This window comes from Rutilus rutilus, assembly GCF_951802725.1.
Source record: "Rutilus rutilus genome assembly, chromosome: 16".
NCBI classification, from domain to species: Eukaryota; Metazoa; Chordata; class Actinopteri; order Cypriniformes; family Leuciscidae; genus Rutilus; species Rutilus rutilus.
This window is the reverse complement of record NC_140224.1, coordinates 28734677-28761816: the sequence shown is the minus strand read 5'-3', so window position 1 is coordinate 28761816 and position 27140 is coordinate 28734677. Positions and strand designations below refer to the sequence as shown.

Sequence of the window (27140 nt, the reverse complement as noted above, 5' to 3'; positions counted from 1 at the left end):
ATGCCTCCAGCCAAATCCCCTGCCAGGGCTAGAGGGAAGCAAAAAGCAGTGGCAGGAAAGACAGACAAAAAAGAATCAATTCCCCTGAAAAAAGGAGGAAAGACTGGATCTCAAATTCTCTCAAATAATAATGAAATTGGGAAAGGAAAAGGTGATAAATCTGTAAAGGAAGAGATAGCTGGGAAAGGGAAGAACAAAAAAGATAAAGAGAAGAAAACTGGAAAGAGTAACCAAACCGAGGCACCACCAGAGGAAGAGATAGAGACCTCTAGGCAAATAGCCAAAGCTAAAAAGCAAAATGGCAAAATCTTACCTGCTAAGGTTACCAATGGCAATATGGTAAGAGGGAGAGCTGGGAAAGCTGTCAAATCAAAACCTGACCAGAAAAAAAGTCTAGCCAAAACTCCTGCAAAAGGTACAAGGGGAGGTGCTAAAGTAGTAGATACCGAAGAGGATGAATCAGAGAGCGAGAAAGCAGAGACCTCAGAGCAAGAGAGTGATGAAGAAGGTAAGGATGACAAGAAGGAGGGGTCAGATTGCATCGAGGACACTGATGAGACAGACGCAAGTGTATTAAGTGGTGAAGAAGAGCTGTCAGATGTAGACAAAAAAACAGAAAAGGAGGAAGAAGAAGAGGAGAATAAAAGTGTGAGCGAGGACAACTCTGACGTGCCTACTGAAAGTAAAATAGTAGAACCCGAGAAGGAACTAGAAGAAATAGACTCTGAAGAGGTACTGAGTGATACAGGGCAAGAGAGCACACAGGGAGAGACGGCACGTTCATCAACAAAACCAGGACCACTAAACCTGACAGTCCACCTCCAGGGGCAGAAAAAGATGTTAAAATCCAAGATACTACAAAAGAAGGGGCCTTCTAGAGGAGAAGACCCTAAAGAAGGTTCTGTGTCTTCAAAAGGAGTCAAAATTAAAGGAATGGCTCTCTCTAAAGTTGGCACCACTAAAGGTAAGTCTCAAATTCTACAGTTGGCAAGTAAAACAAAGGCAATTGCCAAGACAGAGGAAGCAGATCAACAGGAAGAAAGCCCAACAAAAGGCCCAAAAGGATTGTTGAACAGTCAATCTCGTGGGCTATTTTCAATGAAAGGCAAAGGGAAAGATGATAAAAGCAAGAACGCCAAAGAGGAAACTTCAAAAGACACTGTAGACGTTGTTGAAGAACCAAAACAAGATGCATGTGAGAAAATAGTGCCAGATGCAGCTGAGCCTGAAGAAGAAATGTCCTCAAAGTCAACAGAGCGTTTATTGGCCCGGAAAAGAGGCATGACGACATTGCGGCGTGTCTCAGGATGGATTCAAAAGAAGATGCCAAAGAGCATTCACGTTCGAAGAAAGATATCGGCAGTCACCCAAGCGATTGGGGTCTCAAAATGGCTCTCTGCTTTGGTATTAAAGAAGAGGAGTAGTAGTACCAAGTCAAAGAAGAGTCTTATCCGACACAAGATGGTTATGAAAATGGCAGGTGGTGGAAAATCAAAGAAGGAAGTATCATCCTCAAAGGATTCCAAGACAGATGAGGGTGCTACAGCTGATCCTCAGTGTGATTCTTTTGATGAGCCTTGTTCATCTCCACAAGACGTAGAGGAAAAGGCCAACTCAGGAGATGCCAAATATGCAATTGTGTTCCCAAGGATGAACAAAATTGACAAGGCAAAGGAAGCCACCAGTCCATCCACTAGCACCAGCACAGGCGATGGAGGCATCACAGAGCATAAACCACCAAAGCCTGGTGCCCGACTGGTTCTTCCAGTCAAGCCAGACCTTAGCCTACTAAGGTCCATCAAGAAAAACACTCAAGATGGTGAAAGTGATAAGAATAGCAGTCCAAACTCTCGAGTGACTGAGGGACAGCCAGAGGTCAAAGCAGACAACAAAGAGCCAATATTAGGGATCAAAGGTGGTACAAGTATATTACAAGCCGCCAAGGGAAAACTTGGGGGATCGCAAGTAAACATCACCAAGTTGTCTATGTCAAAACCTTTGATTAAAGGTGTAAGTACGGGACAGAGCAAAGAAGTGGAGAGGAATATAAGGAAGGCAGATATATCAGCAGAATCCGAGACAAGGAGGAATGGAGTGACGCAACCTTCTTATGAGGAAGATGCAGATCGAGAGGTGGCGGAGCTGATGGGTGAGGGTCTTTTGCCCTCCGCTATGGAGCTACACTGGGCTCAGACTCAACAGATGTGTGGTGATCCTCAAGACTGGCTGCGTTCAGAGAACCTCCTGCCCCATCAAACGGTGGAGAAGCTCACTAAATGGACAGTGTATCAAGATGATGAACATGCTCCCGTCATTCCAGTCCATAATGACAAAGGCCCATGGGAATCCGAAGATCCGACCCAAAAAATGCTAGAGGAGAGACTTAACAGCACACAGGTACGATATTTTGCAAAATAATTTACATAATTCTTGATGTTGAACTCATTTGTAATTGCAAATAACCTGTGTGTATATTTGGGATGTTATAAGGGATGCAGTGATATCTACAAGTTTATTGTTTGAATCAAAGAAGATGTCAGCTGGGAAAGAGTGTGGGTGTTATCCACATGTCTGCCCACTGGGGGCTCTCAGTGACAGATCTGCACTGCTTCCTTTACTTTGTGCCTCAGGTAATGATGCCAGGAAGCAGCCAAGCTGTGGAGGTGGATGAGGTGGAAGATTTGGCACAGCTGGAGTGAGTCAATCATCTGATGCACATTTCCTCATGTAAACTGTCTAGGAAACAAAAGGCACAGCAGTAAAGAGTGAATTATATGAACAAAACATTAATTTGCATATCAAATGACATGTTGAGTTTGTTTGAATTGTTTTAAAACATGAAAACTTTTTCCAGAGAGGTGTGTGAGAGTTCTGTTCTGCTGAATCTGAAGAAGCGATTTCATCGGGATTCCATTTATGTATGCATTACCTACGCATCTATACGATTGAATATGCTCTTCTTTCTCAAATTCAACTTTATTAAAACATTTTATGAAACCAACAGACGTATATTGGCAATATGCTTCTGTCCATCAACCCCTTCAAGCTTCTCAGCATCTACACTGAGGATCTGAGACAGCAGTACCAGGGTAAAGAGAAGCACAATAATGCTCCGTGAGTGCTTTCACTATGAGGACTCAAGAATTGCTTGGCTATAGATATCTTTTTTTGCCATATGAGCAGTAGGCAATTATGTTTTTCTTTTTCTTTTATAAGAGATTAGCAATGAAGTTGAAAGATTGATTTTCACTGTCCCTGCAGTCATATATATGCCATAGCAGATGCTGCCTTTTGCCAATCTCAGAATACCACCCAGGAGCACTGCATCATCATAAGGTGAGGAGGATTATGGGTATGATTCATATGCATATAGATTTACATTTGTACATGCATATACAGTACATACATACGCAAACATATGCATATACATGCACATAGACAGATACATAGCAATTTACATTTATAATGACCAGCTAACTGTACATTATCAATTACACATTTGCATATTCCTATATTGAATGAATGTGAATGTCTCAACAGTGGGCAAAGTGGATCAGGCAAGACAGAGGCTGCCAAGCTCATTGTCCACTACCTGAGTTCCATGTATCAAGGCAGAAATGATAAATTACGCCAGGTAAAGCAATTTATTATTCCATATGAAAAAGTTTAGCAATAATAAGATAGAAAACTCAAAGAACAAAGAAATATCTTCCTCTCATCAGCCAATGGATGTTTTGCCCATTCTTGAGAGCTTTGGTAATGCCAAGACTATACTGAACAACAACTCTAGCCGATTTGGAAAGTACATACACATCCACATATGCCAGTAAGTGTACTGCATGTTGTTGGCCTGATTTAAGTGGCAGTGAGCATTAGATGAGCATGATATGATCTTCATTTCTTTTTTCAGTGGTGTTGTTGTCGGGACATCTTTGTCAAAATATCTCCTTGAAAAATCACGAATTGTCTTCCAGGTTAGATGTTTATTCATTAGCTTGGACTTTAGGACATCTGAAATAATTGAATTGACTGGAACTGTGTTCTTTTAGGCTAAGGAGGAGAGAAACTACCATGTGTTTTATGAGCTGTTGGCTGGGATGAATGAGTGGGACAAGCAGGATCTTTACCTGCAAGGAGCTGAAACATACTTCTACCTCAACCAGGTAAAAGAAAAGCCCATGAATAGCCCATTTTGTTGATATTTTTTCCTAATATTTCTAAATATTCATGTTTTGAATGCTTTTTTAAGGGCAGGGCTTGTGAGCTACAAGGGAAGCATGACAAGCAAGGCTTCCTGCTCTTGGTTCACTGCTTGGAGACAATTGGTTTGCATGCAGATCAACTAGCAACCATTTGGGGCATTCTGTCATCAATCCTGCAGCTGGGCAACATTTGCTTTAGCTCCTATGAGGTGTGGTTGCCCTTTCATGGACAATTTTAGGATGTTGGACCCTTTAAAATATGTATACGATAAGCTGTGTGTGTGTGTGTGTTTGTCTTTTCACAAAATTAGAGTGAATCGTTTGAGGTCGCCCGTATTTTTAGTGAAGCTGAGGCTCGGAGAGTGGGAAACCTCTTGCAGGTGTCCGCAGAGGCCTTACAGACAGTCATCACACACCGGGTGACTGTAAGCAACTCACGCGCATTCTTATCCAAATACACATTTGTTTCTTCTCATGCCCTCAGACTTAAAGGAATATTTTGGGTTTCTAACAAGTTAAGCTCAGTTGACAGCATTTGTGGCATAATGTATAACACCACATCAATTAATTTCCACTCATCCCTTCTATTCTTTAAATAAAAGCAAAAAATAGGTTACAGTGAGGCATCTATAATGGAGGTGAATGGAGCCAATCTGTAAACATTTACTCCGTAATAAAATGCTCCTTGTGTCAATAACATAGTCACACCACATAAACAATACACATGTTAACATGTGAAACAAGCTTAGTGTGAAAAATGAGTGAATGCATTAAAATTATGAAAAAATGTCAGTAAAGAAGACTGTTACATTGTTACATAAAATCTTCTATTTAAAATAAATGCTGTTCTTTTGAAATTTCTTTCCATAAAAGAATCCTGAAAATCAGGTTATCACGGTTTCCACAAAAATATTACATTAGTAATAAGAAATGTTTCCTGAGCACCAAATCAGCATTTTAGAATGATGAAAAAATCTGCTTTGCCATCACAGTAATAAACTACACGTTAAAATATATTAAAATAGACAACAGTTATTAAAATGATAAAAATATTACTGTTTTTACTGCATTTTGATCAAATAAATGCAGCCATTTTTAGCATTTTTTTTTTAGCATAATCTTTCAAAAACGTTAACCTTACCAACCTCAAACTTTTGAAGAGTAGAGTAAGTGCTTTTATAAAATCATAAGCCTCAGATTTCCTTCACAGCATGTTTTCAACCTAGAATATTCCTTCAACACAATAGAAATATGTCCTAATTTGTTTCCGCAGGAAACAACTTATGATAGGATCTACTGCCCTCTATCTGTGGAAAGTGCCATTGAATCCAGGTTAGATGATTAAATGTTATTGAAATTATTAAATTACATCACGTAGTCGAGGAATATTTACAGATTGCTATTGATTCAGAGATGCCATTGGCAAGACGCTGTATTCTGTGCTGTTTGACTGGATTCTTGAACGCATCAATGACTGGTTGATCCCCACAGAGATGGACAGCACCGTCGGCATTGTGGATATATACGGCTTTGAGGTATCCTGTCCCTTGTTATGACCTGGCTTTTTTTTTATTTTTTTTTATTTATAGCTGAAGCATTTGTGCATAGTGGCACTGAATTCCCACCTGTTAAGCCTTTTAAATAAATATAGTAAGCCTATGAAGTCTGTGGGAGAGCACTAAACAAATGTGTATTACAGGACTTGAGTGTGAACAGTTTTGAGCAGCTGTGCATAAACTTTGCCAACGAGCAGCTGCAACAGTTTGTGAACAAAGCCCTGGTGGCCCAAGAGCAGGTCAGTTTGTCCTCAGCAATCATATTGACAATTTTTTTTCCACTCTTTTTTTCTCCAACTTTAGAGACCAAGTATGAAAATATTAATATCCTGAGGAGATTCAATCTGAACCTTGAAGGGAACAAGTTTTAAAGGGATAGTTCACCCAAAAGGGAAAAATCTGTCATCATTAACTCACCCTCAAGTTTTTCCAAACCTGTATACGTTTCTTTCTTCTGTTGAACACAAAAGACGACATTTTAAAGAATGTTGGTAACCAGAGTAGACGTTAGCCACTGACTTCCATAGTATTTTTTTCTTACTATGGAAGTTAATGGCTACCGTCAACTGTTTGATTACAACATTCTTTAAAATATCTTATATTGTGTGCATCAGAAGAAAGAAACTCATACAGTTTTGGAACAACTTGAGGGTGAGTCAATTATTTTTTGGGTCAACTATCCCTTTAATATGTATATAGTAGCCTAATATGTATATTTAAATATACCCTAAATATGGCTTGCCAGATAAGAATGGAAATCATGAATACTTAAAGGGACTGAACAAAATAAAACAAATGGTTTGCTGGGTGTGTTTGTGTTAGGAGGAATACAGTGCAGAACAGATCCAGTGGTATCCAATAGTTCTGGAAGACTCTAATGGCTGTCTGGATCTGATCTCAGCACGGCCATATGGTATTCTTCGCATCCTGGATGACCAGACTTGCCTTCCTCAAGTAACTTCACATTTCAGCTTCAAGCCAGAGACATTTCAGTCAATATACTTTTGAACTCTTATACTACAGCTCAGTGACGGAATTATATACTTATATGTGTCTAATGTGATTTTAAATATCATAAAACTTGAATTGTCACCAAAACGACTCATTGTTGATTCAGATGCAAATGAATTTTATACTACAATGGATTTATGGGCCATCTTTGTCCACTGTTCTCTTTTCTTTGCCGCTCTCTCTTCCTCTTTTTTTTGTCACAGGCTACAGACCACACATTCTTGCAAAAATGTCACTATCACCATGGCAACAGTCCCTACTACACCAAGCCCAAAATTCCTCTGCCAGTGTTCACAATATATCACTATGCCGGAGCTGTCACGTACCAGGCAAGCCTGATCTGAGCATTCACAAAATTTTGTATTCATGCCACGTGATTGTCCTGATTATTCCACGTAAGAGTCGCTCATTTTGTTTTTCCACACCAGGTGCACAACTTTCTAAATAAAAATCATGACCAGTTTCGGCCTGAAGTATTAGAGCTTTTTGCCCGCAGTCGTTCACAGGTAAATTCATCTCATTTGTGCTCATGGAAGCTCACTTCACACCATCCTCAGTGATTTGTGATGTGTCAAGATCGCAAGAAACAGTAATATGTCCACTATTATATATTCATGAGACTGTCAACACATCCAGACAAAACAAAAGAGTTAGCAACAACTGATATCATTTATGCAAACTTTAGGTCTCATTAAGTTTTAAAGGACTAATGTTTGGTAACAAAAACCTGTAACAGGTAATAGGAGTGTGTTTTCTTGTCTGTGTAGATGGTGTCAGGTCTCTTCCGGAAGGTTCAGGAGCGTCATGTCCAACAGAAAGAGCTGGGAAGAACAAGAGGTTACAGAAATCAGATGACAACGGTAGCTGCTCACTTCCAGCAGTCACTTCTAGAGCTCACCACTCGTTTGGAGAGGTCGGCAATTGTCACAATTATTTATTCTGCAATATTTTGTATGAATGGACTGCTGTATTTGTTGTACACAGGACATTTGGTATTGTCATTCAGTTATGTAGTGGTTCATTGTGAGAATACAGTACAGATGATTTGATTCTGTCTGTTTATTCTTTCTGTTTTTTCTTTAAAGGTGTAAAACTACATTCATACGATGCTTTAAGCCCAACTATGTTAAGGTAATTTAAGTTGACAAAATACACATCATTCTGTGTATCAGTTTATCAAGCACAACTGTATTGGTGGACCTCGGTTTGATGTTTTTGTGTGGTTTCAGCTTCCAGGGATATTTGATGTAGACTACATAGCCACACAGCTGAGGCATGGAGGGATACTGGAGACCATTCACATACGAAAAGAAGGATTTCCGATTCGCATCCCCTTTGCTCTGTTCATGGAGAGGTAGCACACTATGATAGAATCTCTATGACATTAAAATATATTATTAGTGGTCTATCAGTCAAACATCACCATCTTTGTTTGCATGAGACATAATGATAACATATTGAGTAGAGGACTGTTATTACTTTTATATATGATTCAACTAGGTATCCCAAACAGCCTAGTGATCAACTAGCAGCCACACAGCAACATAATAAAATCACCCAGAACACCTTAGCAACAGCATATCAATGCCCTAGCAACCACTTAGAACACCCATGCAGCAAGTATTAATATATTTAATAAAAAAAAAACTTTCCAATAATATTAGCTTATTCTGTGAATTACGTATACAAGATTATAGCAGTCATGAAAAACATACAAATATTTTTTACGTTTTTTATGTTTGTTTTTAAATGTGTGTGTATATATATATATATATATATAAAAATAAATATATTGTAATATGTAATTTATTTCTGTGATTTTTTTAGCCGCTACATTTTTTTTTAAGTAATTGGAATTTATAAAATATAAAAAATCATGGAAAATTACTATAGTGAATATATATAAATATTTATAATATATTATACTGTATTATGTAATTGTTTTTAAGTAGTTGTGTTCTGCTTTATAATATTATACACTAACATATAAAGATACAGCTGAAAAAATCATAGAAACATCATAGAAGTTCATATTTTATTGGTCAAAACGTGTGGGAACCCTGAGTGCAGATACATTAGAAAATAGGCAAAACTATACCTTCTCTTCCTCATAATTTCCTCCATTTTTATGGGTCCATTTTCTAGCACTGTCTCTGTGTCTAATTTCAGGTATGGTGTGTTATTAGCCCAGAGACCAGAAAACCAGTCTTGTGAAGAGCAAGTAGTGACTTTACTGGAGACTGTAGGAGCAGAGGAAGGCCAGTACCAGCTTGGACTCACTAAGGTACAGTAACATCACTTTTTCCCTCAGCCTGGATTATTCTGACTCTGACTATCATGACACTAAAGATCCCACCCTCAAATTTTCCCCCTTAATGTGAACACACACAGGTGTTTATGAAGGAGACTCTGTTCCAGCGAGTGGAGGAAAAATGGAGTAGCACCCAAACATGGGCAGCGGTCACCATCCAGAGGAACATTCGTGGCTTCATCTGCCGAAGAAACTTCCGTTTCTTTAAACAAAAGGCTATCGTCCTCCAGTCCCACATCAGGGGCCACCAAGCCCGGTATGTGCAGAGATTTCATATCTGATCAGCTTTAAGAGCATGATAAAATAAAAGTTAATCTGTCACTGAATGTGAAACAATGGCACCCTCTTTCTGTGACAGGAAGTACTACAAGAAACTGAAACAGTCCTTCACTCAGTTCTGGGCAGCTATGATGATCACCAGAGACACCATTAAGAGACGTCATTGGAGAGTGAGAGCTTTTATCTTTCCCTCCATCTATCTGTAGCTCTTTCTATTCTTCGACCTTTGTCTATATGGCTTCTTCTTTGCTTAATTTGCACACATACAAATACAGACGCTTCACTATTTCAGCTGTTTACCTATGTGGCCATAGCTAGGCAATGACCAAAACCACTTTATTAAAATATGACAGCTAATACGATACGGTAAATATCAGCCTTACTGTCCCATACAAAAGAATGAAATGTTATATCAATCAATGAATTAATTAATGCCAACTGGCTTTATATTTTCTCATCTAATGCAATGACAGTCAAATACATTTCTAAGTTAGTCATAAGTGTCTCATTGATTACTGCCTCTGGGCTTATGCCTGTCATACATTACATAAGAGTGTGAACTCATGAGTAATAATTGAGTATTATATATTTTACTCTTTGGAAGGACTTTGAACCCGTTTGTATGCTGAGTGAACTCATGAGATGGTGAAATATAATTTATTGCTTTTGAAATGGCACACATAGTTTTCTATTGCACAACCTCTATAGGAAAATAATTCAAATTTCATTTTAAATTGTTTTATTTATTTACTTATTTGTATTCATGAAACAAAACATATATACATAACATTACAACTGCTTGTAAAAAAAAAAAAAAACTAACCATACGCAATGAAAATAAAAAAAGAATTATCTTTATACTCTGATTCATGTAGCATGTTTGGTCTCTCTAATGCATCATGGGACATTTAAGAGTGTTTACAATCGCAACAAATGTCACAGTTAGATGACGTGAGCTCCACCCGCCTACCTGCCCTTTTATCTTTGATCCCAGATTGTCTCTCTACTTTTCCCTCACTTTCTTTTTCTCATTTCTGCCAAGACCCACCTAAGCGGCACTTCTTTTCTGTTTGGATTTCAAACAATTTCACAAGTGAAAGAGCACTTTACATGGGGACTGCTACGTTTGTTTTAATATCGCCCTAGGTAGGTAGTGTTTAATATTTATCCATATTACAAATGCCAATAGCAAACAGAAAGATTAATGATACAGAGAGAATTCAGGGTGGAAAATAGAGATTACATCAGTAATGTACATGTAAGACTTTAAGATTTGTTTCTAAAAATGTACTTTCAAATCTTTTAAATGTATGTCTGAATATGTTCGATTAGATTTACCTATCCATTCTTTATTATTACACCTCAAACTATTATTTTCTTACTCAACATTTTGTTTTCAAGTACAAATATCTAAACATTCTTAAATCAACATTCATTTACTTGAGAGGCAAAATGACTTATGATATTAAGTCTTGTTTTCTGAAAAAAAGTTTATTCTTAAAAAATAAGAAAAATATCTGCCAGTGGGGTCAGAAAAGTCAGCTTAATATTCAAAGGGAAACCAAGGTTATTTTTCTGATCACATTGGCAGATATTTTGCCTTGTTTTAAACATAAACTCAATTAAGTTTTAATTCATTCTTAATCTCTTAAGTTAATTTGCTTCTCAAGGACGGTGTTAATGTATCTTGACTAAGAATGTTTAGATATTTGTGCTGGAAACCAAGACAAAAATCCTGAGGATGCCGTCTACTATTTTCAATATTGTAGAATAATAGTAAAGTTATTAAAACTATTAAACAACACAAATGGAAGTAATGTCAAAATATTTTGAGGTTTCTCAAATTCTAGATGACAGCCCTCCACACTTTCTCAGTCTTCGTCAAGTACATCATGGGTGCAAAACTGATACATTATTTAATTAAAATATTTATGTTCATCAGAAACACAAATTCAGTCCAAACCTTTGACTGGTAGTGTAATATTTAAATGATCCACTAAGTTATATAACCTGCTACTTTCATTTCTGTTTCCTTGTTACCTACCATTGTTTTATACAGTTTGGACTATGTCCTTCTGAGCTGTCATGTACTCTGCTGTCAAATCACTTTGTAGTAATTATTATGCATTTGGTGAGTGGTTTGACACGTGATCCTCATTCAGCATTGTGTGGTTATATTTTTGCTTATCCGATAAAAGTTTATTTAAGATAAAAAGGTTCACTGGAAAAAGCAAAGCATATCTGGTGTCAACACCCCACAATATTCCCAGATTTATTCCTACAATATGTGCAAATCAGGCCTTTTTTAAAAGGTGTTTGGTTTCTGCACTAATGGCAACAATGATACACAAAACAGAAAAGGCCAATCAAACATAATGATAAAACTTGATGATAAGATAAAAAATGGGTTTGGTGACTCGTATTTCATGTAATTCCATTGTTTGGGGAGGAGCGAGTCAAGGGACGGTCTTCCTGGGATATAAAAGGTGCCCAGCTGCTAAGAATAGTTCTGTTTACCTTTTCATACAATGCCGTGGACAGGTAATAGAATCAATGAGTGGAAAAGCTTTACAAAATTAATGTCCCGTTTTTCGGTCAAGATGGAAGGAAACACTACAATGGGGGAATGGACTGAGGGTAACTTAATGTTAAACCTTTAAAAAAAACTTTTTTTGTATTTTGAATTTATTAGGAACATAGTGATAGAACCAGAGTGAAGGACGCAGCAAAACCTACATATTCCTCTTCAGAGATGGTGAGAAACTCTTTTCACTTTTGTTTTCTTTCGACTTTTGTGCTCAAGATCTCAGCGCCTGGTTATAGAATAAAATACTATATTTTTTCCTAAAGGATGTGGGAATATTGGAGATCCCGGCAGAACTGTCGGCCAGATTACGCAGTGCAGCAGGTGAGGTCCTTGCTACTTGGTAACTTATAAAAAGAGCTGATATTATTGAATATATATATTGCTCAGTTAAAAGTCTAAGTAATTAGTCAAAAAAAAAAACGCTTTAACTGTAAAAAGGTTTCCATATTTATTAAATGTGGCTAAAATTAACTGATGAAAAGCAACCTGTTCACAATTTTCTCAATGGTTTGACCATGTAAAACTCTGTATGTTAAACTGAACGGTGGTTAATTATGAAATTAATCAGCATCTTATGCTCACCAAAGCTGCATTTATTTGATCAAAACGCTGTAAATACGGTAATATTGTGAAAATATTATTGCATTTTAAAATAACTCAGGATTCTTTGATAAATAGAAAGAAAATCAATTATTTGAAACAGAAATCTTTTGTAACATTATAAATGTCTCAACTATCATTTTGATCAATTTAATGCATCCTTGCTAAATAAAAGCATTCATTTCTTTTAAAAAGTCGTACTGACCCACAACGGTTGAACAGTAGCCTGTTTTAGACTGATCATTGACAATGTTCATATCAAGTTCACCTGTCTTAAGTACTGGATGTAATTTCACTGCATTGCCTTTTGTAAAAAACTGTGCTTAAGTGACTGGTGATCAACATAAGTAAAACCATAATGATATATTCGTATTCCATGTTTTGTTTTGTTTTGTTTTTTCACATTTTACAATGATACCTTTTAGGGCGTCCTCAAGGATCAGGGGTGACTGAAGTATCTCTGCCAAAGGTCAAAGCAGAACACAACCTCTCATTGCCCCTAGACATTGACAGACACCCTTTCTCCCAATATGCCAACACAGTCCTGAAGGTAAGCTGTTAATGTGAAGTTTCACCAGTTTAGAACATGACAAACATGCAAAGTTCCTTCTTAGTTTTACGGTCTTCCACTTAATATATAATTGTCATATATGTGAATCTGTTTAATGAATGTGTTACATCAATTATCTGTTTTTATCTCCATTAGGACGGATGGTGCCAGCCGCAGGGTTACCCACTTCAGAAGCCTTTGACATCTCTGGACCCTGATGATGCCCGTACAGCTCTTGAAATCTATAAACTGGTCAGTACAATAAATCTACAACATAAATCTTTAACCGGGTATGAAATGTTCGAATTTAAACTAATCCTTCCTAATCTATGCTCTTCCTTAGATCCTGCGTTTCACAGGCGACTCGGATCTGATTGGCTGGCAAGAGCAGATGTTGGGGAACTACATTGTGGAGAAGAGCCAAACTCGGCCTAGCATGCGAGATGAGATTCTATCCCAACTGGTCTACCTCACTTGGGACGGGGATAAAGAGGAGAGTGCCCTGCGGGGCTGGTTGCTCCTGGCCTGCTGTCTGAGTGCCTTCACACCATCTCCTGCCCTGGAGAAACCCTTGCTCAAGTATGTCTTCAGTCATAGTGTCACAAACCCAAAATAGTGGTCTTTAGAACAGGGCGATTTTTCTATTTTTATTGCTTGGGAAAAAAAAGTCACCTTAGGGATTGGTTCACATTCATCATAATTTAACATTCCACATTATCTACTTGTTGAGAAATTGTACTAACACTTTTAGCCTGTATTAAGCAGAAATTTGCTTGCATTTACAACTACATGTCTACTAAAGTAGAAGGTTATTGACTTAAATCACTGCAGACTGATACAACGTTGCCATTGATTTATTATTCAAATGAACATTTCCTAAATAAACTGGACGGATTGTCCCATTGAAATATGATGGAATTAGAAAGTCAAATTCCATATTGATCAATAGATAAATAGTGGCAGACAGAAGTCATTTCTTCAAAATGAAAAATATTGTGTTTTAATGATTGTCAGGTATGTGTCCGACCGGGGTCCAGGGGAGTACCGCTCTCTGTGCCAGCACAAGCTCCTCACATCCCTCCAGCTCCCCTCTCCTGCCTGCAGGCAGCACCCTCCGAGTCAACTTGAGTGGACAGCCAATCAGAGAAAGGGAAAGATGGTGGTGGAGGTCAACACTTTCATTGGTGAGGATTGCAGTTTTTTTTTTTTTTTACCTGATAACTGGAGTAACTACTGGGTTCCCAGTTGCACTGCTCATTCCAAGAGAGTAAATTATATTAAATATGTTGTAAATGTGTTGTGAGAGTATTGAGTTTATTTGATGATGTTTACTGTTTTTGTTTTTTAGAGGAAAGGTTAACTGTGGAGGTGGAGTCTTGGACCACAGGGGAACAACTGGCTTATTGGCTTCTTAGCTACAGGTAGATAAAAATGTTTTTTTTTTTTTTTTTGTGGATGAATTATTTACTTTTTAAACAACCAAGTCATATTTCTCCCCAAATATTTTTTAACATAAAGAAAATAGGCCTATTTTGTACAACCTTTAAGATATTTTGTATTGTGACAAAACAAGTTTATTTAAATATTATACCATTGTAATACATTCTCAAACGTTTAACCATGTAAAACTCTGTATGTTAAAATGAATTCAAGATACTGTGTTTCCTGACTTTGTTGAAATATTTTTTTTAATGTTTTTGTATAATTAAGTTTATTGAATCAGACTCTGTTCTTTTGATATATTGCATGTTCAGATATTCATACAACAAAATATTAATGTCATATTTCTTTCTGTCAGAGGTCTGACTGAAGCTACACAGGGTTGGTCTGTGTCTCTGTTGGCTGGGGAGGGCTGGACCGACCTGGCAGGCTGTGACTTTGTCATGGATCTCCTGGCTGGAGTGGAGGCTGATGTGCCCCTGGGTCACCCACCTACTCAAACCGATTACCTGTTTAGTGACGCAAGCGACAGGTACGCCTCTGTGGGAATCGAAGCTGACAGTTCAATCAAAAGAGTCTGTGAAATTATAGTTTAATTCCTTCTATTAATCCATTTTCTCTTGTTGTCAGGATGGCAACCACAGACCTGGATGACTTTATACCACCTGCTCCCCCTATGCAGGCCCCTGGTCTCCCCTCCTTTGAAGCATCTCCATGGGACACCTATGAACCCTCTTCCACATCCCAGGGTGAGTGTCCAACCATTACAAGGAAAATGGGAGTGAATTCTGAGTCATTGCTCTGTAACATAGCTTTGCAGAGGGATGATCAAAGAAATCAAAGTGAATGAAAGCTACAGTATGAGGGTTGGAAACTGGCTCACCCTGCAGAGTAAATAAAATGACTGTTTCACTCTGACATTACAAAGGACACTCCTGCAACAATCTCTCTTTTAGGATCTCGTGGTCGGCAGATGGATGCTTATGTTGATGATCTCTTTGATCCTGTGTTTGATCAAGGTCCTCCGGTCAGTATCGTCCAGTTCAAGAACATAAATATTATTGTGCAGTTTTTAGTCATACTGACAGCTACTTTGAATTCACCATTAAAAAAAATAATTATTATTTAATAGTAACTGAACAGGATTTCTATTGATTTATAATTTAAAACCTATTAAACTTCTTTTAGTGAATTATAAATGAAATGTGTGCTTGTGCTGTCTTTCTTTAAAATAAATGCCAATGAAGATTTTTTATATATCTATAAATGGTTTATTTGATTTTTAATGGATTTTTTTACATATTCGTTTTACATTATTTACATATTAGTTTTACATAATTCTAAATGTTGTCCCTCCAATTTATCCTATTTTATATCTATAAATAAATCTTACCACTAGTGTAAGTTACCACTTACCACTTACCAATAGCGTGCTTACCACTAGGCTACATAAATATATTATTCATTAAGCCAGTGAAGATTGCATAACTTTGGCACTTATTAACTCTGAGATCTTCTTGTATTGCCTTATATCTTTGAGGGCTGGCCTGAGGACTTATTATCTGCAATTTTATTGTTTTTTTATTGATAGGACTTTGAACGGATGGCCATGCTGAATCGCAGAATGAGAGGAGGAGGGGGTATGATGCCCAGCATGTACACCGGAGCAGGTACAGTTTGTATATGTATTTGATTTGTGTGTAGTGATCGACTGATAGTCATGCTGATATTTAGAGAGCAGTATTATTATAAAGGTAAAACAATTTAAAGTTTAGAAGATGGCTGAATTTACAATATTACACAATTTATTTATATATTATTATATATAAATATAATATAATTATTATCACAGTCACGCTTAGTTTTGGTTTGCCTGTGTTCCTTTGTTCTACTTTTCCCACCATAATCAGTAACTATGGATAGTAATTGAATCGTCACAGCTGTTCATTATTTAGTTAATCACGATGTGTATTTAAGTTCCTCATCTTTACTCATTCTTGGTCCAGTACTGTTCGTGCATGGCACACTGTCTCAAGTTGTTGGCTTGTGTTTAATAAAGACTGTCGTTATTTGTACCTTCTTCTTCATCATTGGACTCAAACAGTTACAGAATACCAGACCAAAAAAGGATTATGGCTCAAATCAAACAGTTTATTGCCCTTGCCCATGCTGGGCTTCCATTGTTTGAATTTTCACTTCGCTTTTGCCAGATCGCCGAACAAACAGATTTTGATGATGAGACTTCAAAGTCTCTTTTCTGGATAAAACTGTTAAACCAATGAAACTGACTAACATGGAGAGAATCAGTTTTCTGGTGTCTGCAGTGTGCCTACCCTGAACTGATAACATCTGGTACAGTCACTGCATTCAGACTCACCACACAGCCAAGCCCAGAGCCCAGCCAACCACTCCCCACGCAGCACACGGATTACAAGCTAGAGCCCACCGCAGATGGGGAGCTTACGCCTGCCAGTTACCCTGAGCCAGAGCCAATGCTCGCTAAGGAGCCTGAGCCTGCAGCCACGTCTGCCCCGGAGCCTGAGCCTGCAGCCACGTCTGACCAGGTGTGTGAGCAGGCAACATCCGTGACAGAGGGGACATTAATTACCAAGCAAGTGGATCCCCCAGTTCCGCCTCCAGCCACTGATCCTGTCACTTCACCTCAGTCCGTCGACCTGTTGGCTCCACTTTGGCTCCCTCCCTTGGCTCCACCAGAGACCATAATCCGTACAGCTCCACCAGGCTTCCTCTTCCCTCCGGCTCCTCATTGGTCAGCCGTCACCCTGCCTGCACCACGGACTTTCAAGGCATCCGCTATGCTCTGTCTCTCCACCCCTTTGGCTTCAGTGGGCTCCGCCTTCCCTCCGGCTATGCCTTGGTCCTCAGTTGCACCGGCTTCGACTCAGTCCTCAGGCACTCTGGCTCCACTTCGGACACTCATTGCTGCGGTTCCGCATCGGCCTCCTGGACCATCAGTGTCGGCCGTCCCCATCTGCTCTCCCTCTGTGCCCTGGGCTCCACTTCCTATGGCTTCATCTCCGTTAATCATCCCCCGGGTGTCATCAGCCAAAGCTCCACCATGGCTCCTCCCCCCATTGATTCCACCGTGGGCTATCGTCCTGGATGTGCTTTGGACCACCACCTGGCCAGTCCTCCTATCCTCGCCTCCCTGGCTCCTCCCACCATCATTGCCACCCTGGTTCCTTCCACCAGGGCTCTGTCTTTCACCAGTCCTTCGTCCACCTCCTGAACCACCTCCCTGGTTCCTTCTAAACTAAAAATAAACCAAAATAAAATTCTGAAAATGTGCTCTATCAACTATCCAATGACAAAATGATTTATCTTGACACTAGTATTTATTTTGTAGCTATAAAGTGTAACCTCCCATTTTACTCTAACCCATCATTTAGGAATGCCAATGAATCCTGCCATGGCTGGCTATGCCGCTCCAATGATGCCAAACATGATGAATGCTACCATGCCTATGATGCAGCCCATGCAACGTAAGCATCCCTGCTGCTCATGTTGTGCTTCTCTAATAGCATGATCTGTTAAATGTTTACCCTCTTCCTACTGCTTGTTCTGGACTTAGCTATGATGATGCAAACTGCCATGCCACAAGCCATGCAACAAGCCATGCCTGCCGCCGCACCGGCTATCAATACACAGCAAATGGCTGCTCAACAGCAGGCCTTTATCAATCAACAGGCTCAGCTTCTAGTGAGTTCACCTCAAAAAAATAAATTATATAGTTTTTATATATATATATATTCATTTAAAAATTATAATGATTTCCCATATCACATCACTGCTTTGGACCTAAAAAAGTATTTTTTTCCCTACAGGCTCAGCAGATGACCATGCAGGCAATGACACTGTCCCAGAAGCAACAGCAGGAAGAGATGCGAAAACGTGAGAAGGAGTCACAGAGAAAGTCACCACGCCAGCGTCGGCGCTCTCCTCCACGTGCACGTTCACCTTCACGCTCGCGCTCACCGTCACCCAAACCCCGAAGCCGCCCCCAGGCAGAGAGAACCGTCCCTCAGACTGCAAAAAAAGCCCCAGAGCCCCCTCCAAAGCTCCACAGCCCTGAGGTAAAGGAACGGTTTTGACCAGTGCCTGTGTTTACTATTACTGTATAGTATAGTAATTAAATGCTTCAGTTTCTTGCTTCTTAATGTTTTCTTTAAGGCACAGCCTAAAACAGATGTGGATCTTAAGGCCCCGGAAGATGAAGGGTCCTTTCAAGAAAAGAGGAATTTTTTTCAAAAGATTGGTGAGTGGACACTGTCAAATCAAAATCGTTAAAATTGCTAAAATAAGTAGCAAAATTGCATAAGAGATAAGATTTTCACTATCTTTATGCATCTCAGGTACGTCAGAAGCACGCCCAAAATCTGCACCAAAGGTTGCTAAGCCACTGATATACGCCACTCCACCGATGTCCCAACCCAAATCACCTCCTCCAGTAAAGACTGAAGGTCGATATTTGTTTTCTGCTTTTTTCTTTTCTTTTCCATTCACAATACCTAGAACAAGTGGTTCATTATTTATTTAAATTCACATTTATGTAATTATAATGTATTCTTTAGTATGTATTAGGGCTAGGTGATAAAATGATAACAATAATTATCGCAATATAATTTTCCTCGATAAAATGATAACAAAAGTTTGATAAGTGTTTGATATAATGTTTATGTACTATGCAGATAATGCAGCACGAGCATGCTGCAGGGCGTCGCCAGTACCAATTTGGCTAACTGAGCGTGAGCTTAGAGCAAATGCACTTAATTTCTGACCATCTCAATCACGCGAACACTACACAGTGCTGTGAGATCCAGTGAAAACCTTTCCAGTTCAGTGCAGAGTTCTCCCATACAAACCACAAATCAAATGCCTTATGATTTAAACTAGTTTAAAGCCAGATGAAACAACGCTGACATTCTCAATAGCACTGATGTGGAAAACAGGAGAAACATTTAGCCAAAACAATACAGTGAGAAGGCATTTCAATCCACAAGTCGCCAACATTTATCCTGATTTACTGTAGTAACACTAACCTAAACCATGGGATTGTGGCAGAAATGTGGGATATTCATATGGAATTTTTATTATATTATTAATGCAAACATGTATTAAAGCAGTAATGGAATATAATTACAGTATTTTTGTCATTAAGCTTTAGCAGTTTTCTGTTCATTTGTATGATACAAAATTTCTTTAGGCTACTGTTTTCATAACAAATACCATAGAAACAAAATTACTTTTTATCATGTTAGTTAGGGGCAATGCGTGGTTTTACCTGTGGTTAACATGATCCAAATACTATGGAAGAACAAATTTTACCCTATAAAAATTAGGTTGTTACAATTTTTACAGATGTTACTCTTTTTGTTAATAAAATAAAAAAATCTGCACCCTAATTCAAGCTACTGTCAAATGTGCATTTCTAAGAGACAAAACATGAAAATGTTATTTTGTGAAATGTTCGCCTGTTTGAAAAGTGTCTTGTTCTGATGATGAAACCACAATTAACTGTATGGTTTCCCAACTTGAAATATAGTTTTGACATTTATCGTGATTATTATGGATATCGACTGATATGAAAAATGCTTTCGTGATAATTTTTTATAGCCATCATCTAAAATTATGTATCTGGAAGCTCATAAACTCTTCTTCACACAGTAAAACGATTCCCAGAACCTCCTAAAAATCAAGAACCTGAACCAGAATCTCCAGAACCCACATCTCCTAAACCAGAACCTACCAGCAACATTAGAGAGATCATTAAGCTGTACCAGAATCGGCCCACTCCAGAACCTAAAGCCTACGAGCCTGTCAGGTGGGCCAAGAATTGACTCTAATTACTTTCCTTAATCATGTTCCTTGTCACATTATTGAGAAGCAATAACTTGCTCCACCTAGAGATCACTCTTCACAATCTAATCAATTCCCAATGGATAAAATCAAGTCCTGCCCAAATTTTTTCTCATGTGTCCCGTTTCTCTCTGAAATACGTTGCAAAATGGGCTGCAAACTGTGATTCACATTGACTTAACTGTTACTGAAAACTTGCATAATACTGTGTTGCTTTGATCACTTTAAGAGGTGTAAGAGACTGGAAGAGGTGGAATTATGTGAACTTTAATCTTCACAGGGTTCCAGCCAAGCACTTTATAAAGAAAAATGACCCCAAAGAAGAGGCACTGGCCATTCTCAAAGCTCAGGGACCTGTCACTAACCAGAAGGTAGATGATACTGACAAGTGGCAAGCCATAATGCAGTGATTTGTCTTTCATTTCTAACCTTTTTGAGCTTGAGTTCAGTGTCAAGGATGCAAAAGTTTATGCATTATGCATTTATGCTGTAGAAACAGTGGAAAGAGATGCCTCCTCCAGCCCCTGAGTCCCATGGCCCTCGCCGTATCTCCAATGAAATGAAACAGAAGCAGCGTTCACTGGCTGATCTCTTCGGCTCACAGCGCTCACAGGCTCTGCCTCGAGTTCTTGACACCATCCCTCCTCCACCTCCCAGCATCCCTGACCCGCCATCGATGCCTGCACCTGGACTTAGTAAGTGATGTCACATATTATTTATGGATCATTCCTAATATGTGAATCAAATATCTTTTGATATATTGGATAAAATATAAAATTTACACATTTAAAAGATTGAAATAATATTATTTAGTTATATTTAATCACAATTAGCTCAATTAACTGAACATGGCTTGACATGGTTTGTCCCCAGTATTCCAGGTGTAGATAAAACTTGCAATTTAAAAAGAAATATATAGTTACAAAAGATTAAGAAATAATCCAGATGTTTCTTGTTATATTTATTTATGAAAATATTCTAGTTGTTGAAAAACTAAGAATTTATTAAGAATTTAAGAATATGTATGGTTTTTCTTCATTATTTCCTTTCTGTATTTGAAATATTCCAGGTGGAATATAGATGAATATTCCTGGTGTTTCTTTTCCTTTGTCTAATTGAAGCATTACAGGTGCTGGGAAAACTGTATATTTATTAAGAAATGTAAAAAGTGTTAAGAAATAATCTAGATTTTTTTCTTTTTTTCTGTTTTGCAGTCAGAATATTCCATGTGTTTAAGAAAATGCAATAAACATATTCCAGGTCTTTCTTCAATCGAAACCTTTCAAACTAAAAGTGTTTTCTTTCCAAAATGCTCAATTTATCTTTGCATCCTGTTAGTCTTGTGTAAAATACACTGGTGTACACTTTTTTTTTTTCTTTTTGTGTTTGTTGTCTTTGGATTAAAGTTTGTTCCTTCTTCCTTGAACAACTAACCTTGTTAAAATAATCTTATGTACTAATTTCTAACCCTCTATGTGTTTCTAAAGATCAGTTCAGCCAGATGGCAGAGGAGGAGAGCATTCGCTCCCAATTGCACAGATTCTCTGCCAGCGTCTACTTCTCATACCCCAGTATGCCTGCCAAACTCTTCCTGCGCAAGGAGGTATTTAAGTCAAGACTGTTTTATGTGACTGCATGACTGATGACCTCCTACACAGTTATCACAGCTGTTTCAGCCCTACTTATGTGTATTCATTTTATTTGTGCTGTCTTGTACGCAGCTATTTTATCCCAGAGAAAAATTCAACCACCCATACATCCTTAATTTACTCTGCGAGCAGGTCAGTTGCAAACATTTGCAATACCAAATGTAAGATATTTTATACTATTTAGTTTACATTAAATTCTGGGCCACACAGTATCCACTGTTTTTGTGAACTGCAGATCATGCGAGACACTTACTCGGATTCTTGTCTGAGGATTTCACGTGAGGAGCGGCGTAAAATGAAAGACCTGTTGGGTATGTCAGATGCATAATAATAAAGCCGTACCAGTCTAATAATAATTCAACTAAACTATTATGAATAACTGAACATGGTTTATTTGTGTTTCTTCCTGTCTTTATCACCAGCGAGCTTCCGTATCGGAACCAATATCAGTTCTCTAGATGATGATGCCATGAAGAAAAGAATTGTCATGGCAGCAAGAGACAACTGGTCTAATTACTTTTCACGTCTCTTTAATGTGAAGGTGAAATAAAAATACTTGGCTTTTCTTACATAAATATGCAAACAGAAATTTGTTAAGCAGTCTGAAATGTTTTTGCATGTGTGCTTTAACAGCTGAGGAATGGAGATGCACAGGTTCTGGGAGTGTCTCATCGAGGAATCAGACTGCTGAAGGTGGCCAGAGCTTCAGGCATATATCCCAAACACCTCAAACTGCTCCACAGCTACAGGTACAGAACATATGAGGAGATAGAAATGTCCTCAAATCATTCCTCTGATGATTTATTTACGCTATTGTTCAAAAGTTTGGGGTCTGTACGATTTTTGAATGTGAAAGAAGTCTCTTATGCTCACTGAGGCTGCATTTATTTGATCAAAAAGACAGTAAAAACTAGCCTGACTACGTCAGACTTCTTACTTCCGCTCAATTTCATTTCGCTTCTGTACTCAGTCTGAGACAGCGTAATAGCTTTCCGTTTTCCTCCGGCCTGAAAACAGCCGGCCAATCAACGAACAGAGGGCGGGCTGAGAGCCGTGACGTAGACACTGATTGTACCGTGGATGCGTAGATTTACTTCACATAATCTGCAAAAGTCGTTCACAGCCATGTTCACTGCGGTATTTCGCTCAATGGTTTTGTTTTCGCATCATACTACATGTGTTTACAGTGGAAGTTAGATGCGGCTGAGCATGCGCATAACACACGCCATAACCAAACGTTATGTGATTGGCTTACGGGAACCAATGATTTTAAACTTCAGACAAGCGCCTCCCCGCGAGAAAGAAAACGCTTTTCAATTATGCCAGTCCAGACTCTGTCTACGAAGCATAGCGAAGTAGCAGAGTTTGGTATTACCAGGCTAAGTAAAAACTGTAATATTGTGAAATATTATTACAATTAAAATAACTGTTTTCTAGTATTTTACTATATTTTAAAATGTAATTTATTCCTGTGATGGAAAAAATGTCAGCATCATTACTCCAGTCTTCAGTGTTACATGATCATTCAGAAATCATTCTAATATGCTGATTTGGTGTTCAAGAAACATTTAGTTTATTATCAATGATGAAAATACTAGTTGTGTGGTTTCATTTTTTTGGAAACCATGATACACTGTGATACGTCTTTGATAAATAAGAAGTTCAAAAGAACAGCTTTAACAGAATAAGCATGTAAGAGTATAAATGTCTTTACTGTCACTTTTGATCAATTTAATGCGTTCTTGATGAATAAAAGTATTAATTTATAATCTTAATAATTTCCCAAAGTCAAGTGTTGCAGTTTATGTAATCATATGTTGTTACTGTTCAGTTACTCACAGATGTTGTCGGTACAGCAGCAAGAGGCTCGAAAAGTTGTGATCACTTTGAGTAATGAAGAATTGGAACTTCACTCCCAACAGGCTCCACAGATCGCTGCCGTGATCCGTCTCTTCCTCATGGAGCTGATTAAGGTGCTCAATTAGTCATACTAGCCTCAACACTGATGTAGCTTTAGTTTTTCACTTGAAGTCAACATTAAATCAAAATGGCATTTTCACAAGCATAATAGTCAATAGTGTAGCCATAGCACAACCAAGCAGCTTTCTTGAACCTATTGTGAGACCTTAATGGGGTAAATCTTTCGTCCTCACACTAAATTTTAGATCATGTGGATTCCTATTAACTTCGCCTGTGAAATTTACTGAAAGTGACCGCACCTTAATTTTCCCTGCTATCTTGAATAAAGTTCTCTGATTCTCCATTTGCAGAACTCAGACTATGTGATCGCTGTGAAGAGCTATGTAACAGATGACAAGAGCTTGCTGAGCTTTCACAGAGGCGATGTCATCAAACTGTTAACCATGGACGGACTCAGTGATGGTGAGAAGAGAACCTGAGAAAACCATTTGGGACTGAAGCCTTTCCTTAAAACTACTATGTGTCATTTCTACTCCGATAGCGACTCCAAACAGATTAGCAAAAACATGTTCAAAACAAAATAGGTTTAAAAATGATTTCCCTGCCTTACATTGTTTAGTAAAACATAAATTCCCATCCCAAACTCATAACATCGGTTGAGCCAAAACTTTTTCTAATTTGTTAACACACTAATGATACAATCAGATTCAAGTTGTACTTGTTAACATTAGTTAATGCACCATGAACTAACATGAAAAAACATTGAACAGCTGTATTTTTAACTAAAGTTAACAAAGATTAACAAATACTGTAACAAATGTATTTCTCATGGTTAGTTCATGTTAGTTAATACATTAACTCAAATTAACAAATGAGACCTTATTGTAAAGTGTTACCAATGTATATATCTCAGCTAACAGGGAAAGCTCTAAGAACTTTGGCTAACGTTCTGGCTTGGTTCACTATGAATAAATGTTCTTCCAGTAATGTTAATAGAACATTTGCTCAAAGTTATCTGATCTTTAATAACGCAATCAACACATTAGCACAACATTTTTATTTATACATCATTCATGGAATGTTTTTATGAATCATTTTAGTTGGACGTTAGTCTAAATGTTTTTAAACGTTACTACTTAAAGCGGGGCTCAGTAACTTCGGGATTTCTTCGCTGTATTCTCGCTTTTTGCTCGCAGGTTTCTCTCTAGAGCTCCCCCCACAGCTTCGGAATAGATATTTGACAACACTGTTGTAAAAACTCGTTGGTGATTCTCAGACACCAGAGGCTAGCAGATCAACGACATCAAAGCAGATGGGATATTCTTTAAAACGTCTTCTTCATTCAGGTTCGGACAGCGTGAGGGAGCGCAATAATGACAGCATTTTAGCAGATTTCTTTTGGCCGTAAAGCAGTTGTTTACATCGCGAGACCTGATATCACGCGAGACTTCCTGACGCGGCGGCCACCGGCCCGCCGCCCCAAAGTTGCAAGTGTGTATTTTCCGCTCACGGGCACCAGGGGGGTGCGAAACGACCACCATTCACGAAATAAGTATTATAACCATTCCAATGACTCCGAAGCTGTTCAGTTAAGGTAAAAAAAGTTACTTAGTTCACCTTTAAAATGGTTCAAATGGTTCAGAGAACATTCAAAATGAACGTTCTCATAATACTTGCAAAATGATCAAATAGAGAAAATAGAGAATTTTTTTTTTTAAACATTTTAAAAAACTGGACTTATTAAAAGTTCTAAAAATGTAATGAGAACGTTAGCAAAATGTTCTTAGAACACATTTTTGTTGGCTGGGATATTGAATATCACTTGTGTATATGATTGATTAAGTTGTACAGCATAAAAGGTGTTTTTTTTTTTTGCAGGATGGATGTTTGGTTCCAGTGGGGGCCGTTCTGGACTCTTCCCGTTGGACGTCACTCAGCCTTGTGCCCCACCAGACTACCACAGCAACAACATGGAGCGGCAGCTTGAACGAAAAAAGAGTATGAGACTCACCGGCTCCTCCCCTAACGTACCTGCCAATGGCCTCGTCACCAACATTTCTGTCTATGGCACTGTGACCAACGGACCTGCCAATGGCCCCGCCACCAACAATCCTGTCTATGGCACTGTGACCAATGGCTCCGTCTCCAACATCCCTGTTGCCCGCTCCATGGCTGCCAGCAGTGAATACAGTGTGGAGGTGGCATCCATCCGCAGATCTGTATCAGAACGTCAGCATTATGTCATGACTGAGTTTGCTAGGAAGTTCTTCACAGATTCTATCACCAGGTAAAGACCTCTGGAAATCAAACTTCGAACAGATGAAATTATCCATAAAATTGTTTTGCATCAAACTCCACTGAACACTGATCTGTTTCTCTCTTTTCTCAGACCAAACATGAAAGACAAAAATCTAAATGAGATGGTGGAATACACTCCGGTACGTGTGCATCTCTTAGTCTCTCACTCTGTATATGCTGGTATTTTATGAGTTTGTTTGATTCTTTTTGCTTGCGGTGTTTTCTTTTATTAGAATCCCATTCAGGAATCACTGATCCTTTTCTCAGAAAATGATCTCAATCGTCTGGGTTCTCAAAACTTCATGTGTAAGTGAACAAATGTTATCACAGACATAATGTAAACTCACCCATTATAACAGCATACATTTTGTAAAAGTCAGTGGGTCTCCTAAAATAAAATCTTGTATCACCCTGTAGGGGTTTATTCTTTTTGCGATAGTGACCGACTAACTGTGCATTATTCCACTTTTTACGTGGCTATTTAAATTGGTAATATATATATATATATATATATATATATATATATATATATAAAGTTTCTTCTGCTCATCAAGCCTGTATTTATTTGATCAAAAATACAGATTTTTTTAAATATTGTGATATATTATTACAATTTAAAATAATTTGTTTTCAATTTATTATACTTTAAATTATCATTTATTTCTGTGATGCAAAGCTGAATTTTCAGGATCATTACTCCAGTCTTCAGTGTCACATGTCACATCCAGTCTATCACATGATACTTTAGAAATCTAATATGATGATTCATTATCAAAGTTGGAAACAGTTCTGCTGCTTAATATTTTTTCATAACCTGTGATACTTTTTTAGGATACTTTGATGAATAAAAAAATAAATAA

At 38.2% G+C, this 27140-nt stretch overlaps 1 protein-coding gene across 1 annotated transcript in view; it reads left to right on the top strand.

Moving 5' to 3' along the window:
* myo15b (myosin XVB) overlaps window positions 1-27140 on the top strand; it is a gene marked incomplete at its 5' end in the record, with an annotated part of 33373 nt that continues 6233 nt past the window's right edge. The window contains 52 exons of the mRNA XM_084434602.1: window positions 1-2397; window positions 2631-2695; window positions 2855-2918; window positions 3005-3114; window positions 3262-3336; window positions 3541-3634; window positions 3723-3826; window positions 3911-3974; window positions 4050-4163; window positions 4250-4411; window positions 4514-4627; window positions 5476-5534; window positions 5614-5737; window positions 5902-5997; window positions 6581-6712; window positions 6973-7098; window positions 7198-7275; window positions 7537-7682; window positions 7855-7900; window positions 7999-8123; window positions 8939-9053; window positions 9161-9336; window positions 9439-9529; window positions 12052-12114; window positions 12210-12267; window positions 12972-13096; window positions 13253-13348; window positions 13440-13675; window positions 14111-14280; window positions 14445-14517; window positions 14895-15068; window positions 15167-15285; window positions 15493-15563; window positions 16128-16206; window positions 17947-18039; window positions 18129-18256; window positions 18382-18630; window positions 18728-18812; window positions 18910-19017; window positions 20222-20378; window positions 20694-20784; window positions 20907-21108; window positions 21901-22016; window positions 22135-22194; window positions 22298-22373; window positions 22485-22603; window positions 22696-22811; window positions 23894-24035; window positions 24333-24444; window positions 25861-26269; window positions 26372-26420; window positions 26514-26586. Of these exons, the coding sequence (XP_084290728.1) occupies window positions 1-2397; window positions 2631-2695; window positions 2855-2918; window positions 3005-3114; window positions 3262-3336; window positions 3541-3634; window positions 3723-3826; window positions 3911-3974; window positions 4050-4163; window positions 4250-4411; window positions 4514-4627; window positions 5476-5534; window positions 5614-5737; window positions 5902-5997; window positions 6581-6712; window positions 6973-7098; window positions 7198-7275; window positions 7537-7682; window positions 7855-7900; window positions 7999-8123; window positions 8939-9053; window positions 9161-9336; window positions 9439-9529; window positions 12052-12114; window positions 12210-12267; window positions 12972-13096; window positions 13253-13348; window positions 13440-13675; window positions 14111-14280; window positions 14445-14517; window positions 14895-15068; window positions 15167-15285; window positions 15493-15563; window positions 16128-16206; window positions 17947-18039; window positions 18129-18256; window positions 18382-18630; window positions 18728-18812; window positions 18910-19017; window positions 20222-20378; window positions 20694-20784; window positions 20907-21108; window positions 21901-22016; window positions 22135-22194; window positions 22298-22373; window positions 22485-22603; window positions 22696-22811; window positions 23894-24035; window positions 24333-24444; window positions 25861-26269; window positions 26372-26420; window positions 26514-26586 (8326 nt within the window). The remainder of the gene's footprint in view (window positions 2398-2630; window positions 2696-2854; window positions 2919-3004; window positions 3115-3261; window positions 3337-3540; window positions 3635-3722; window positions 3827-3910; window positions 3975-4049; window positions 4164-4249; window positions 4412-4513; window positions 4628-5475; window positions 5535-5613; window positions 5738-5901; window positions 5998-6580; window positions 6713-6972; window positions 7099-7197; window positions 7276-7536; window positions 7683-7854; window positions 7901-7998; window positions 8124-8938; window positions 9054-9160; window positions 9337-9438; window positions 9530-12051; window positions 12115-12209; window positions 12268-12971; window positions 13097-13252; window positions 13349-13439; window positions 13676-14110; window positions 14281-14444; window positions 14518-14894; window positions 15069-15166; window positions 15286-15492; window positions 15564-16127; window positions 16207-17946; window positions 18040-18128; window positions 18257-18381; window positions 18631-18727; window positions 18813-18909; window positions 19018-20221; window positions 20379-20693; window positions 20785-20906; window positions 21109-21900; window positions 22017-22134; window positions 22195-22297; window positions 22374-22484; window positions 22604-22695; window positions 22812-23893; window positions 24036-24332; window positions 24445-25860; window positions 26270-26371; window positions 26421-26513; window positions 26587-27140) is intronic.